At 36.1% G+C, this 13,923-nt stretch overlaps 4 protein-coding genes across 12 annotated transcripts; 3 read left to right on the plus strand and 1 right to left on the minus strand.

Moving 5' to 3' along the window:
• Nucleotides 1-655: 655 nt before the first annotated feature.
• LOC107431892 (protein PTST homolog 3, chloroplastic) lies at nucleotides 656-5,909 on the plus strand. 9 transcript variants are annotated; one of them, XM_025066619.3, is made up of 14 exons: nucleotides 657-1,057; nucleotides 1,218-1,328; nucleotides 1,662-1,774; nucleotides 1,878-1,906; nucleotides 2,042-2,636; nucleotides 2,826-3,036; nucleotides 3,347-3,407; nucleotides 3,490-3,540; nucleotides 3,664-3,717; nucleotides 3,988-4,107; nucleotides 4,387-4,511; nucleotides 4,821-4,872; nucleotides 5,255-5,392; nucleotides 5,520-5,909. In XM_025066619.3, the coding sequence occupies exons 1-13, from the start codon at nucleotides 909-911 to the stop codon at nucleotides 5,351-5,353; spliced, it is 1,770 nt and encodes a 589-aa protein (XP_024922387.3). In that variant the 5' UTR covers nucleotides 657-908; the 3' UTR covers nucleotides 5,354-5,392; nucleotides 5,520-5,909. The 9 variants fall into 9 exon arrangements, with proteins under 9 accessions (XP_024922386.3, XP_048321244.2, XP_024922387.3 ...); XM_025066621.3 differs by having other exon boundaries at nucleotides 1,881-1,906; XM_025066618.3 differs by having other exon boundaries at nucleotides 656-1,057; nucleotides 1,878-2,636; nucleotides 5,350-5,392.
• A 136-nt stretch (nucleotides 5,910-6,045) lies between these two features.
• Nucleotides 6,046-8,317, plus strand: LOC107431917 (uncharacterized). Its single transcript, XM_016042947.3, has 6 exons — nucleotides 6,046-6,807; nucleotides 7,216-7,313; nucleotides 7,396-7,467; nucleotides 7,563-7,687; nucleotides 7,777-7,849; nucleotides 7,954-8,317. Exons 1-6 carry the CDS (start codon nucleotides 6,474-6,476, stop codon nucleotides 8,056-8,058), a joined length of 807 nt encoding a protein of 268 aa, XP_015898433.1. The 5' UTR covers nucleotides 6,046-6,473; the 3' UTR covers nucleotides 8,059-8,317.
• Nucleotides 8,318-9,163: 846 nt separating this feature from the next.
• LOC107431950 (S-adenosylmethionine synthase 4) lies at nucleotides 9,164-11,506 on the plus strand. The gene is made up of 2 exons (XM_016042986.3): nucleotides 9,164-9,402; nucleotides 9,990-11,506. The coding sequence occupies exons 1-2, from the start codon at nucleotides 9,173-9,175 to the stop codon at nucleotides 11,167-11,169; spliced, it is 1,410 nt and encodes a 469-aa protein (XP_015898472.2). The 5' UTR covers nucleotides 9,164-9,172; the 3' UTR covers nucleotides 11,170-11,506.
• Nucleotides 11,507-11,609: 103 nt separating this feature from the next.
• LOC107431951 (thioredoxin-like 3-3) lies at nucleotides 11,610-13,072 on the minus strand. Its single transcript, XM_016042987.4, has 3 exons — nucleotides 12,870-13,072; nucleotides 12,594-12,619; nucleotides 11,610-12,002 (listed from the first exon to the last, which is right to left on the minus strand). Exons 1-3 carry the CDS (start codon nucleotides 12,996-12,998, stop codon nucleotides 11,783-11,785), a joined length of 375 nt encoding a protein of 124 aa, XP_015898473.1. The 5' UTR covers nucleotides 12,999-13,072; the 3' UTR covers nucleotides 11,610-11,782.
• Between the last annotated feature and the right edge of the window lie 851 nt (nucleotides 13,073-13,923).

A 13,923-nucleotide genomic window follows, 5' to 3' on the forward strand; every position in this document is an offset into this window, starting at 1 on the left:
CAATTGGATCAGCGAGTGGGGAAGGAGGAGTTTTTGAGTTGAATTTTCAGAGGGCCCATGAGAGGTAGGGTCAAGATTTGATCACGGTGATCACTTGGGATTGTCTGAAACTGGTGTACGTATTAAGACCTGTGCTTGTTTTTGCTCATATCAAATCAATCAATCAATCAAATCGCTTCCACGTACGGTGTGAGATCAAGTCGTGGTGGCCCCCCCACACAGACTTACATGCTAAAGCTGTTGGATTTTGGATAGTGCGCTCGTCTCACGAGGTTCATGTTTCATGGCTGGCCTGGGTTTTGGATTTGGATCGATATCCTGCACCAATGGTCAAAATGCGGCCCAATTAGTTCTTGGACACCTTGGGCCCGTACGGATGGAGGGTTTTAGCCATGATTGGCCCAAGCTTTTAGATGGATTCCATATTTTTGGTTGAGAAGAAGTAGCTTTGGAGCAGATACAAGTATCATACTGGGTTTAGCTTTAAGAACCAAGTAGCTAGATTATTCATTAATTTACAATTATTATTAGAAATTATTTCTTCACATTGTTTTCAGGGAAAGTAGTAGCAGCATCAATTCTATAACAGAAAAACAATATATATATATATATATATATTTTTTTTTTTTGGTTTTAATTTTATATAAATTTTTTTTTTTTTTGGGAAATACAAAAAAAATCAGTTTTATAGAAGTAGAAGCTGAATGGTGAATAATATGTATGTGGCATGGAGACAAACTGTTTAATATTCGTATGTGTAACATATCCTTAACCCCTTGAATCTCTCCAGAACCCTATCAGAAAATTGTAAAATTAACCACTCTCATCCAACTTCCAACTGAAATCATTCATCCAATGCTGCAAAACCCAGATTAAGAATCACTGTCTCCTTACCCTTCCACTCTCTCATGGCCACTCTCTGCCACTTCCCAAGGTTTCGCTTCCTTTTCTTGTTCGACCACCACACACAGCAACAACCCAGGCAAGGCTGCTACGCCTTCCAACACCCACCTCGCAAACACTTGAGACTTCGTGCTTCTTCAATCAAGAAATCCAGGTTTTTGTTTTTGTTTTTGTTTTTTTTTTTTTTTTTAAATTTTTTTTTTTTTGTTTATCTTGCTCTTACTCTGCTTCTCTTGGCGTTTTTTTCCCCAAAAAAAGAAGAAGAAAGAGACTCTAATTTGATCTTTGTTGAATTGTATACACTGGGTTTGTAGGAAGGTAAAAAGCAATGCGGAACTCTGCAATGATATTCGGGAGTTCGTTGCTGCGGTTGGACTTCCACAGGACTACGTCCCCACTATGAAGGAATTTACGGAGCACGGAAGGTTCTTTAATCCTCACTTTTTGTACTTTATTCTTCCATTTCAATTTGGTATCGCATTGCTATGACTTTTCACCTTCATTTATTAATCAGCTCCAATATTGCATCTTCTTTTCCCAAAATAGTTATTTATATTTTAGCCAACGGACAACTTAAGATTGAAAAGATATAATTTTGACATTAGACTGGTTAATTATTCAATTTTTCGCCTTTTTTTTTTTTTTTAATTACTTTTCTTTGAACCTCTTGTTTCACTTTGAAGGAAAATCTAAAGTTTGACATGTAATGTTATGCAGCGTCTAAAAAGGGTGTATTTTTATATTTTTATTTTATTTAGGAATGACCTCGCAAACATTGTCAGACGGAGGGGATATAAAGTGATTAGGGAGTTTCTTGCAAATTCAAGAGGAACGGATTTGGATGAGGAGGAAAACAAAGATGAAAAAAAAGGTGCAATAAGTGACCGTAATATACGTGTATATTTATTTGAGTCTCGATTCTCATGTTCAAAGTGTTGGAAACCTTTATTAATTATAGCTTTCTTCTATTTTAGAAGGTCAGGATGTGGACGTGAACAATGTGGTAGGAGAGTTTCCATTGTCTACTGAAGTTCACATCATAAAAAGTCATTCTGATAGTTTGATTACAGATCCGTATCTCAACTTTGATGACAATAGTAATGTGCTTACAGAGTCTTCAGTTGATTCATCCTCACAGGAAAAGGCCTTGAACGATATAGAAGACCACCTTGAGATGGTGGAAAAAATGGACGAAGATATTTCCTTGGCAAGCAATGTTTCAACAGTGAAAAATCATTCTAGCAATTCAGATAGTCCAGCTTTCGACTCTGGAGATCATAGTTGCATACCCTTGGAAATATCAACCAACTTGTCCATGAAAGAAGCAGATTTAAATGAGTTAAGTGGTAGCAACGAGATTGCCAACAGCACGAGTGAAGATAAACTCTTGTCAAGCACTGTTTCCATCACTGAAAGAAACTTCTCTAGTGATAAGGTTGAACAAGACCTAAAATCTATTGACAATAATCAGATGCCTTTAGAATCCACTGATGCTTTGTCCTTGGAGGGAAAGGTAACATACGAATATCGGGATGAGGATGCCAATTTTGCTGAAGAAGTCGTCCCATCAACTGAAGTTTCCCTTGTAGACTACCACTCCAGCAGTTCGAACATTGATCCAGTTCTCAGTTCTGATGACCATAGTTCTGCACCTATAGGTTTTTCAACTGAGTTGTCTTTGGAGGAGAAGGTAGCAAACTTCATTCAGAGAGGAGATCTGGATGTAGTGGAAGGTTAGTTGCATACAGTATTCTAGTCAAATCATTTAGTGTCTGCATTTGATATTAGTGTGTATGTGCAGTCATTAGCTGAGCTTCTTTGAATCAATTTAAATTGATTTCCATCTTTAGAATTGACTTTTATTTAACCTTTATTGATATTTGAGAATTGAAATTAAGCATGTGGAGTTGCTTGATGCTCAGATAATGTGTATGGCACATCAAATGAGAGCGGTACTGAAGAAACTAAGGAATACATTTTTTCAGAGGATACAGAAGAAGTTCAAGTAAGGACACCTACTTCTGAGCACTCAGAAAATGCAATCAACGGAGGTAATTCTGGTACGACATCGAATGGGAGAGCATCGATTTCTATGCAAGCTGTGCCTCCTGCAACAGCAAATGATTCTCCTAGGTTAGTATTTTGTATGTTTAATCAAAGATCCATAATCTAATTTTGGAATAATCTAAACTAATTTCACATATTAAAATCTCTTTTATGACCAGTGAACTGTTATATCTTCAACGCCTAATCAAGTGCTTGACTAATTTAATAATGATTGCATTATTTTTGTAATGGGAACTCAATTTCTTTTTGGATGACTGGTAAATTGGATGTTGCAGCTTATTGAAGTTGATTAATTTCTTTTACTACCACCTTCCTTAGCATGGAATAAGCGTAAGTGTTTCCTTGAACTTTAATTCTTTGATGTTTGTATGTGCAGGAATGATAGTTTATCAGCTGATGGACTAGGTACTCAAGTTAACAATGATCTGGACTCTGAGGTTATTACTTAATGTGATCCTCAAAAATTCAATTTTCATTTATTGGTTGTTTGACATATATTGACATGCATCTATATTTCAGGCTAGGAAAAGGGAGACTCAAGTTGAGATTAGTGAGCTGAAGAACATGCTGGTAATTATCATTGTATATCCTTGTGGTCCAATTCTACTATAGTTCTTTCTAATCAAATTGTGTATGGAACCTTGTAGTATTGACAAAATGACTTGACTTTTACTGTGTTTTTGGTGTGCTTAGCATCAGAAAGAGTTGGAGTTGTCACGGTTGAAAAAACAGATTGAGAAGGAAAAGGTACAGAGTCTGTTCTCGAAAACTTTTTTGCCGAGTTTTTGATGCCTAATCATGTATTCACCACAATCTCAGCGCAGAATTCTTGGGAACATTCATAAAATCACTGGAAAATTCTGTGAAAGAAACTCAGAAATTTGCATTTTTATTTTATCACATCATCTAGACATTGCATATAAAACTTCCCCTTGTCAATTACAACATGCAGAGTGTGACAAATGCTGCCACCAATAATGTGTGTATTATTTATTTTGCACTCACTTTTTTCTACAGCTTGCATTGTCTGTTTTGCAAATCAAAGCTGAAAGTGCAATCAGCAAAGCCCAAAAAATTATCTCAGAAAAAGATGCAGAGTTACTTGCTGCTGAAGAAACCCTTTCAGGACTAGTGGAGGTATATAATCTACCTTCTTGCTGAATGTATCTTGCATCTATATATAATTCTGGTATAACTTATGATTTCATAGGCTGTCCCATAACTACAGAAAGGCCTTGTACTTTTGTTTGGATGTTTAATAGACACCTATACTGCTTGAAAGATATTGCTATGCCTTAATGAATTCCAAGTAATCCAGGGTGCATTCTATTGTAAAAGACTGGACACTGACTCCTCGGCTGAGAGTGGTATTTGTTAGACCTGCTGACTGAGAACAATTTGCTTGATTTTAATCAGGTTGAGGTTCAATATTGTGGAGAGGGTGAAATGGTTGAGGTGGCTGGAAGCTTTAATGGTTGGCATCATTGGGTCAAAATGGATCTGCAGCCGTCATCTAGTATCACAGAATCCAGTGGAACCAGGTTATATTTATAATAATTCTTCTTGTTGGCGTCAGTCAATGCAGTCTGTTGTCTATGTTTTGCTATTATCTTGCTGTGTTCTCTCTTATCCATTCGTCTATCTTTCTCTTGTTGGATCTTCTATCTCGATTTCCTAGGAGCTAAAGCCTGGCCTTTATATGTTTTGACTTCTGTAGTTTATGATGTTTTGCTTCTGCACTTTTTTCAATCTTACTTTTCACATGAAAAAAAATAAAAAAATAAAAAAATAAATTCGTTCTTAAGCTGAGTACTCAGATAGGAAGCTTACAGGGGTATATGTTCTTCCAGGAAATCCAGGTGTTGGTCGACGATGATGTGGCTTTATCCTGGGGTCTATGAGGTTTGCACATCTACTACCTAATAGTAGTTTTATGGCAATGACTTTTACTCATATCCATTGAGACTTGAGTAATTGAGCCATGAATAAATTTGCTACCACTTTGAGTCTTGAGAGGTTTATTAGTGGCTGCTATGGTGAACTCTGGAAACGGAGTAGAACATGGTCACTCCTTAAAATTCGTTTTTAGTATATAAAAGTTTAATTTAAAAGAAAAAAGAAGAAGAAATATTTACATATATATAAAAATAAAGAAAGGATTATAGTTACATATTGCTCATGATGTTACCCATGATATAGTTAAATTTATGAATCTCATGGCATATTTTGTAGTCATAGATTTTTGTACTTCCAAGGATTTGTTCCATTCATCTTCTTCAAACAGATAAAATTTGTTGTTGATGGGCACTGGAAGCTTGATCCTCAGAAAGAATCAGTTACCCGGGGTCACATATCTAACAACATTCTTCGTGTAAACAGATGAATGGTTTCCACAGTAAATAGCTATCGGCCTATAGTTAAGGTAACTTCCATTATTTACTTTCTGTATGTCTTATAATAATTATTTCAACATCGTAACATATTACCTTTTCATCTGAGAGTAGCTGATTTTTGTCATCACCATACAATTCTGCAAATTACCATGTTAGGGTACAGGAAGCAATAATGAAGACATGTAAAGTCAGCTAATTGATGGAAACAAATTGAGGTCGGAGATGATGTTGGCAAAGAAACATGAAGCATACAGGATCATGCTGATTTCCTGATACTAGACAACTAAGATTATGTATCAACGCCTTTCATGGTTAAAGACGGTATTTACAGTTGCTGAGAACTTCGTAAACAAATCAAATGGTGGTTCTCTGTTTTGCGGAGGCTGCCCCCATGTACATAATGTAGAGCACTCTTTACAGTCAGATTTGGTAGCAGTAGAAATTTTGTTTAGGACAATAGATTCTAGATTGTTAACTGAAAAATGTACATCTCTGTTCATATGTGAGCTACTCTACTATCAGTTAAAGCAAGAAATTTACAAGTAATGGATATCTGGTTTGGAGTCTTGTCCGCAGCAAAAAGAAAGAATTTGGAACGTGGAAAAATTATGGGCATTGGCTGGTTTCCACTTTACCGTAATTTCAAATTTGGATACCGTTATACTGTCAAAAACAGAAACATGCACACAAACAACACAATGGGATAGAGAATGACAATGGAATATTCCTCCATATTCATATTACTCAGGAAACTCCACTGGACCCAATTGAATTTCACAGTCGCAACTAAAGGTGAGCATTAATTGGCTCCGTATGCCTCTTATGGGTCCCAACATTGAGGAGTGTCATGGGCCATGGCAAAATCTAGAAAAGGGTGAGTCCGTGTTGAGAGACCCAGTGGAAGTGGAAAAGGGTTGTTAATAATTATTCGCTCAGGTAACGTGGAAGCGTGTCTCTTTCCTCGCCTTTCCCAATTCCCCTCTTCTCTATCTTCTTAATTTATACTTGTCTCTTTCTCTTCCGTTCCTCTCCTTATATCAAATACTCCACTCTACTGGGCTTCACACCAGACTACACTGTCCGTCTTCTTTTTCATTATTTTCCGGATAGATGGCTTCGATGGCTGTTTCTGCTTCTGCTTGTCTTCGTCCCAGTATTCCTTCTCCTCTACTACTCCCCCCTACTGCATTTTCAAATTCCACACCATTCCCGAAGAGCCACGCCGAGTCCTACTTCCCTTTGACATTGGCCCCTGCTCTTGCAACAACAACAAAAAGACCTCTTCTTTTTTCTCCTTTTGTGATGAAGCACAAAACCTGTGAAGTTGTTGTTGTTGATAAGGCAGATAGGAAAGAAGAAGAAGAAGACGAAGAAGAACCCAGTGATACCTTTTTGTATTCCTTTACTCCTTTGCCTCTGATGTTTTTGGCTGCTCTCCCTGGAGGTACTATTACCTTGACGCTGATATGTTTTCACTTTGTAGCGTAAGTAAATTTTCTTGAAATTTGGAAATCATATTTCTTATTTTCCTGGATTTATCCTAGTATCCCCTAAATTTCATTATGGCTCTTGTATGTGGAAAACGTTAAGAGTCGGTGATTGAGAGTTTCATACTTCATCCGGTACTGTGTAAAAAAAGAATGGCTTTTTTGCTCCTTTTGTGATTTGTTGTCAATTGGTATAAGAAAACTATCTTACCGTTGACAAGAATTTTAACATGTGCCAGGGTCTGATTTGGTTATTTAGCAGCAGGTGTGGTAAAGACTGTGTGCGTGCGAGTGATTATTACTGCAGTACCTTATTGGCTTACTAATTTCTGTGCTCATAACAAACTTGAAGATTTGGATTACAGGTGGGACAGTGAGATCTTTATTTGGGCCTTTCGTTGAGCTTGTTAAATCGTGGAATCTTCCTGACTGGCTTGTGCATTGGGGTCACCCCGGAAACATGGTATATTTATAAAAATAGTCACTTTCTTCTGCTTCCTTCTCTCTTTTGTCTCTAAAATTATATTAGTCCAAAATTTTTGTAGGCTGTCGTGCTGTTTGCGATGGGTGGCTATGGAACTTATTTGGGTTTCCGCATACGTTTTTCTGATGATGTAGTAAGTGCCAAGTCATGTTAACTCTGATTGAAGAAACTTTCTCATGTTTTTAAAGATAATATAATATGCTTTGAAATCTGAAACAAAATGTTCAGGAGGAGAAAGCTAAGGCCAAAGACTTGCACCCAAAACTTCTAGGTGGGATGTTTTTCTTCTTTGCTCTTGGAGCTACTGGCGGAATAACATCTCTTCTCACTTCAGACAAACCCATTTTTGAGAGGTGTTACTCTGTTGTGACAACTCTCTGTTCATTTTTCAAGTATCAGTGAAAGTAATTAGGCTAAAATTTTTTGATCTGTTTGTATGCAGTCCACATGCTTTAACAGGTTTCATTGGCCTTGCTCTCTTGACCCTTCAAACTATTTTACCATCATTGTTTGAGGTAGTGTAAGCTCTCGTTGATGACTTGTGTATTTAATTTTTGTTAATTTGGTCTAACTTTGTGTGTTTTTAATTTTTTTTTTTTTCACTCTAATTATTGGGCAGGGAAATCCAGGATTACGAAATGTTCATGGGATTTTGGGCAGTGGGATCATGACTCTGTTTCTTGTCCATGCTGCCCTTGGACTTCAACTTGGCCTCAGTTACTGATCATCATCATCTTCTTCAACTTGACCTTAATTTTTTTCCCAACTTGGCCTTATTTTTTTCCTTCTAGAACTTGGGAAAAAAATTAAGTGGTTATTAGACAATTTATTTTTACATAGCTAATTTTTTACTCTCATAAAACTTGATCGATATAATTTTAAATGATTGATGTTATTTAATATTTTAATTTTTTTTTATTATAATTTTTGTAATGTGTCAAAAGTTTACGGAAAGATAGATAGTGCAAGACCATTTGATTTTATCTCCTTGGAACTTTTTCTTTTTCACCATTTTTGCATGTAAAGTTGGCAGCATTGCCTAAAGTAGATGATTGATATTGTAATAGCATGATTTTTCAAATTTTGGGAATAGGTAAATGTATTGCAAAAAGCATAGTTTTCAACGGCCTTTTATCCTAGTATTTTTAATTTTTCTATCTTTTGAAATTTTTATAGTAAAAAATTTAAAAGAAATTGAAATTTGGATAGTAAAATATTTATCAATTGTTAATATTTATTTAAATTTCTTTTTTAATGAATGTTTAGAATTTTAAATAAAATGAATTAATATGATGAAGAGGGTAAAGAAGGGAGAAGAAACTGGGGATAATTTTTAAACATCTCTTCCATAACATCATTGAAGAAATTTTTTTTAAAAAGGCTGTTTATGTACCTGATATGATAAAAGTTTTTTACATGGACAGAATCAAAAATGATATTGTCTTCTTGAAAACTCATTCTTAATTATTCCCGTACAATTTCTGTTCTTGCTTTTAAAACTATCCTCAATATTATAATTATCTAACCAAGTGTGCGATTGCTATACTAAAGGAGGCATGAGGTACTACACGATATGCGTAATGTAAACACTGATCAGGAAAAAGAATCCTAATCAAAATAAAATACTCAAGAGAGTGATTACACGCTTTGTTTGTTGTTATGACTCAGAAAGTAGCCAATTCAGATTCCGTACCTGGACTTTGGACGGTTGGACCTTCAAGATGGGATTGGGGGTCCCACAACACCAAGAACTGAGCTGGCAAGATCTGAGATGAGATCACCACAGAAACTCTAAAAACAAGGTGGGACCCACGCCACCACTGGTAAGAGCCTGGAGGATGCAAATGGAAGATGGTGTCCAATGGGAAGACGACAACGCAGCAGAGCAAAGAGGTGTATGGAACAAGTGCAGCGGGCGATGGAAAGAACGGGTCAGACGTAACTGCGTTTTGTTTCTTCACCACCCCCTCTTTCTTCCTATATATACTGTAAACGCCATTCCATTTGTTTCTCTCTTTGATCTCTCTCTCTCTCACAGGTCCACCCTTCTTTGCTCACATAGTCGCAGGTTTGCTTTCTTATTTTCTTTTCCTTCATCCTTTCTGGTTTCTGCATTTAGATCTTACATCATATTATCCTCACTCTGTTTCTATCTATATACTTGGATCCACGCATTCACCATTTTTTTTTTCCGGTAATTATGTTGTATGGCTGCGTTGTTTATTTATTGATTTCTTTCTTTTGATCTCGTTCCCATTTTGTTGATACTCGAATTATTTGTTTTGCGGTTCAAATTTGGATCTTGTTTGTGAATTATAGTCTCCTGCTTAATAGTCTGAGCTTGTCTATGGAACTCTGGATTTGAAGGTCACAGTCCTCAGTCCCCACCCCATATCATATGTTGGTTAACCAAGATTGAAATCGCCATGTCCTATGAATTTGTCATGAATGATAATCATTATAGGCCTGTAAACGATAATATATACTATAATGCAAGGTTGTGGTCATAAATGATGAATATATTATATTTATATATATATATATATATATTTGCATTTTTCCTTTTCCTGTTTTTGTTAATTAAGTCTAATTAATGATTTATTAAAGTTTCTTGCCAAAATAGAGAACTAATATGAAATAAATTTAAATTTATAGCCTAGAGATGGATACCTTCCTCTTCACCTCTGAATCTGTCAATGAAGGCCACCCCGATAAGCTCTGTGATCAGGTCTCAGATGCAATCCTCGATGCCTGCCTTGAGCAAGACCCTGAGAGCAAAGTTGCTTGCGAGACGTGTACCAAAACCAACATGGTCATGGTCTTTGGCGAGATCACCACCAACGCAAATGTAGATTATGAGAAAATAGTTCGAGACACTTGCAGAGGCATCGGCTTTACCTCAGCTGATGTAGGCCTCGACGCCGACAACTGCAAGGTTCTTGTCAACATTGAGCAACAGAGTCCTGACATTGCACAAGGTGTTCATGGTCACCTCACCAAGAAACCAGAGGAGATTGGAGCTGGGGACCAAGGCCATATGTTTGGCTATGCCACCGATGAAACCCCCGAATTCATGCCTCTTACTCATGTTCTTGCCACCAAGCTCGGTGCCAAGCTCACCGAGGTCAGGAAGAACAAAACTTGCCCATGGCTGAGGCCTGATGGGAAGACCCAAGTGACTGTTGAGTACAAGAACGACAAGGGAGCCATGGTTCCTATTCGTGTGCACACTGTTCTCATCTCAACCCAACACGAGGAGACTGTCACAAACGAGCAGATTGCAAGTGACTTGAAAGAACATGTTATTAAACCAGTCATCCCATCACAATATCTTGATGACAGAACCATTTTCCACCTCAACCCTTCGGGCCGGTTCGTCATTGGTGGACCGCATGGTGATGCAGGACTCACTGGCAGGAAGATCATCATTGATACCTATGGTGGTTGGGGTGCTCATGGTGGAGGTGCATTCTCAGGGAAGGATCCAACTAAGGTGGACCGAAGCGGTGCTTACATTGTTAGACAGGCAGCCAAGAGTGTGGTGGCTTCTGGGCTTGCCCGACGCTGTATTGTGCAGGTTTCTTATGCAATTGGTGTGCCAGAACCATTATCAGTGTTCGTTGACACCTACGAAACAGGGAAGATTCCGGACAAGGATATATTGGCTCTTATAAAGGAGAATTTTGACTTCAGGCCTGGTATGATGTCCATTAATCTGGATTTGAAGCGAGGAGGCAAGTTCAGGTTCCAGAAGACTGCTGCTTATGGTCATTTCGGCCGTGACGACCCAGATTTCACTTGGGAGACTGTAAAGCTCCTCAAGCCTAAGGCTTGAAATCAGAGTGTTATTCATTCTGCAACTGGTTATTATCGTAGCCAGCATTCTGCTTGTGGAGGAAGAAGAATAAAGAAGCTTCAATGCATACATCTGATAGTTAGGTCTACTTTCCAAGGCTCTAGTAAGACGTAGCAATAGCAGATGTTTGCTTCATGTTGAGGTGGTAGCATGTTTTGAGTCTTCGAGATTTTGTAGCATTTTTATTTTTTTCCATATTTTTTTTTTCGCCAGTAATTCTTTCTAAAACCAAGCTGCAGAGTGTTTTAGACAGTCATTTATTCAATTGGATCAATTATTAATTTATCATATTCAAGAAGGTTATCTTGAAAAGTCATATGTATTTTCATCTCTTCACAGCAAACAATAATATGTATTTTGATCTCTTACAAACTGCCATCATTCAAATTTTATGGTTAGTATGAGAACAATACCTCATATCTTTGACAATGCACTGGAATTTATTGGCATTTCTGGTACGAGTTCTCAAAAAAAAAAAAAAAAAAAAATAATAATTGCTCTTTAGCAGATCAGGCTGGCATGACCTAACATACAGAACCTTTACAGAAAATTATCAAAAAGTTTAAACGAAGCGGGACTCTAGGACATGTTTTCAGGAGTGCAACCACAAGCGGTCGTGCAATCGCTCTTCTCCTGCACCAAACATCTCGTCTACCTTCTCGCCATCTCTATAAAATTGAAAGGTTGGTGTATACCGAATATGCCGAGTTGTATCAGGGCATTCATCAATATCTGCATAGATGAATGAAAGCTTTGGGAAACTGTTGCTCAGCATGCAGAATGCTGGCAGGATCTGGCTACATACACGACACCTGAAAATCAATCATATAACTTTTAAAATTATTAAAACGAACCATTATCACAAGAAGTTAGAAACCAAGACTAATTTGATAATCCAGCACAACTAGTAAAGTAATAAATCATAAAGCAGATTCATTGGATCCACGTATATGCCCCTACTAATGCTTTTCAAATAATACAGAATCCCTCCTCATTTGATATCAGAATTCGATAACTTTGTGTTACCCACCAATTTAACAATCACCAAAATCATAAGCAATGTTCAAAACCAGATTGGAATCTCTGCACTTCATTTTCCCTTAAAATGGCCATACAGGTAACTAAAATTTTCCAAACGTAGATTTGGGTTCATTAGTTATTGATTCCAAATAATATTCTAGAAAGAACTAACATTTCAGTGATTTCACTTTTCCTTGCAAACATATGGTTTTTCAGCTCCTACTATTCCATAGAAACAAAACATCAAACATCTTGAGTTCAATATGCAATACGCATACTACACATTTGTTTGAAATTTTACGGTGCATATGACTCATTGGAATGTATAAATATAACAGCGGAGGAGACAGTAAAGCAAAGATTTAGTAAAGCTAGTGACATACCAAGAAGCTCCATAATTGATGACCGCCTGCAAAAGAATTAAGGGGAAAAAAAAAAAAAAAAGAAACAGAGAAACCCAAATAAATTTTTTTTGAAAAGCAATATACCAAAATTAGTAAGATAAAAATTCACAATTTTTTTTTTTATTCTACCATTTTACGCACAGAACGAGAAAGGAAGATATTTTGTAAAGAAACACAAGGAAAGAGCAGAATCCAAAGTCGAAAGATGGAATATTGTTGTCAGGACATAGTACATAGGAACCAGGGGGTGCTCACAGGGGCTTTGGAGGACTTGATTTGAAGAAGAATATCTTTGAATTCTTGGTCGCTGGAAGCACTCTTCAAGTTGCCATGGCGATTGGGTGGAAGCTCCAAACCTGTGCCTTCCAATCCCTTCTTCTCCATTTCGATACTGCTCACCCAAGCCCCTTCTTCTTCACCACTCGGCCCCGCTAAGCCGCCCCTGCTCTCTTTCAATATATATATATATATATATATATTTTTTTTTTTTTTGACCTTTTTTAAAACAATAACAAATAATCATTACCCAAAAAAATAGTAATAATTTTAAAATGGAACATTTGCACCAATTGTCTAATACATACTCTCTCTTATTATATGTTATAAGTATCTTTAAATTTTTAACAAATTATGAAAGTATTCCCTCATTTCATTTTTAGTTTTTTATTTTATTTTATTTTATAAAATTAAGCGGATCCGGAGCTTTTGGACTCATGGTAAAATTATTAATAAAAAAAATTAAAATATTAAACCATAACAGTCATTTTAAATTCATATCAATAATTTTGCTGTGCGCCAAAAACCATATAGAAATAAATAGTCCAAGATTCATCTAATTCTTCTAAACTCTTTTCTTGTAATGTTGGGGAACTATATTACCTCTTTTGCATATAATCTTTTGAAAAATTATCAAATAAAAATTGATATCAATTACAATTTAATTAATCGTAAAATATGAATATGGGAGAATTCGATTTTGAAAATTTCAAAAATTGAGAGAATACTTATATTAGTTTAATTTCTAGGCAGTGCAAATAATGTCAAGAAATAGATTTTTAGAGAAAAATATAGATTGATCTTCACCTTTGATGACTTTTCAACACACACATATATATATATATATATATATATATATATATATATATATATATATATAAAATTTTGACGATAATATTTTTTATTTTTTATTTTTTTTTAATATTAAAATCTGTATGATAAGGATAATATTTTTTATTTTTTATTTTTTTTTAATATTAAAATCTGTATGATAAGAACATGCGAATGTCCGTATCATAGATAGCATCATAGA

This window comes from Ziziphus jujuba, chromosome 11, assembly GCF_031755915.1.
Source record: "Ziziphus jujuba cultivar Dongzao chromosome 11, ASM3175591v1".
NCBI classification, from domain to species: Eukaryota; Viridiplantae; Streptophyta; class Magnoliopsida; order Rosales; family Rhamnaceae; genus Ziziphus; species Ziziphus jujuba.

Coding starts and splice junctions, on each gene's coding strand:
- LOC107431892 (XM_048465285.2), top strand. CDS start 909: ATGGCCACTCTCTGCCACTTCCCAAGGTTTCGCTTCCTTTTCTTGTTC. Junction 2,637..2,825: donor AGATCTGGATGTAGTGGAAG/GTTAGTTGCATA, acceptor CTTGATGCTCAG/ATAATGTGTATGGCACATCA. Junction 3,541..3,663: donor GTGAGCTGAAGAACATGCTG/GTAATTATCATT, acceptor TGGTGTGCTTAG/CATCAGAAAGAGTTGGAGTT.
- LOC107431917 (XM_016042947.3), top strand. CDS start 6,474: ATGGCTTCGATGGCTGTTTCTGCTTCTGCTTGTCTTCGTCCCAGTATT. Junction 7,688..7,776: donor GACAAACCCATTTTTGAGAG/GTGTTACTCTGT, acceptor GTTTGTATGCAG/TCCACATGCTTTAACAGGTT. Junction 7,850..7,953: donor TTTTACCATCATTGTTTGAG/GTAGTGTAAGCT, acceptor ATTATTGGGCAG/GGAAATCCAGGATTACGAAA.
- LOC107431950 (XM_016042986.3), top strand. CDS start 9,173: ATGCAAATGGAAGATGGTGTCCAATGGGAAGACGACAACGCAGCAGAG. Junction 9,403..9,989: donor CTTTGCTCACATAGTCGCAG/GTTTGCTTTCTT, acceptor TTAAATTTATAG/CCTAGAGATGGATACCTTCC.
- LOC107431951 (XM_016042987.4), bottom strand. CDS start 12,998: ATGGAGAAGAAGGGATTGGAAGGCACAGGTTTGGAGCTTCCACCCAAT. Junction 12,620..12,869: donor TCAAGTCCTCCAAAGCCCCT/GTGAGCACCCCC, acceptor ATTCTTTTGCAG/GCGGTCATCAATTATGGAGC. Junction 12,003..12,593: donor ATCAATTATGGAGCTTCTTG/GTATGTCACTAG, acceptor ATTGATTTTCAG/GTGTCGTGTATGTAGCCAGA.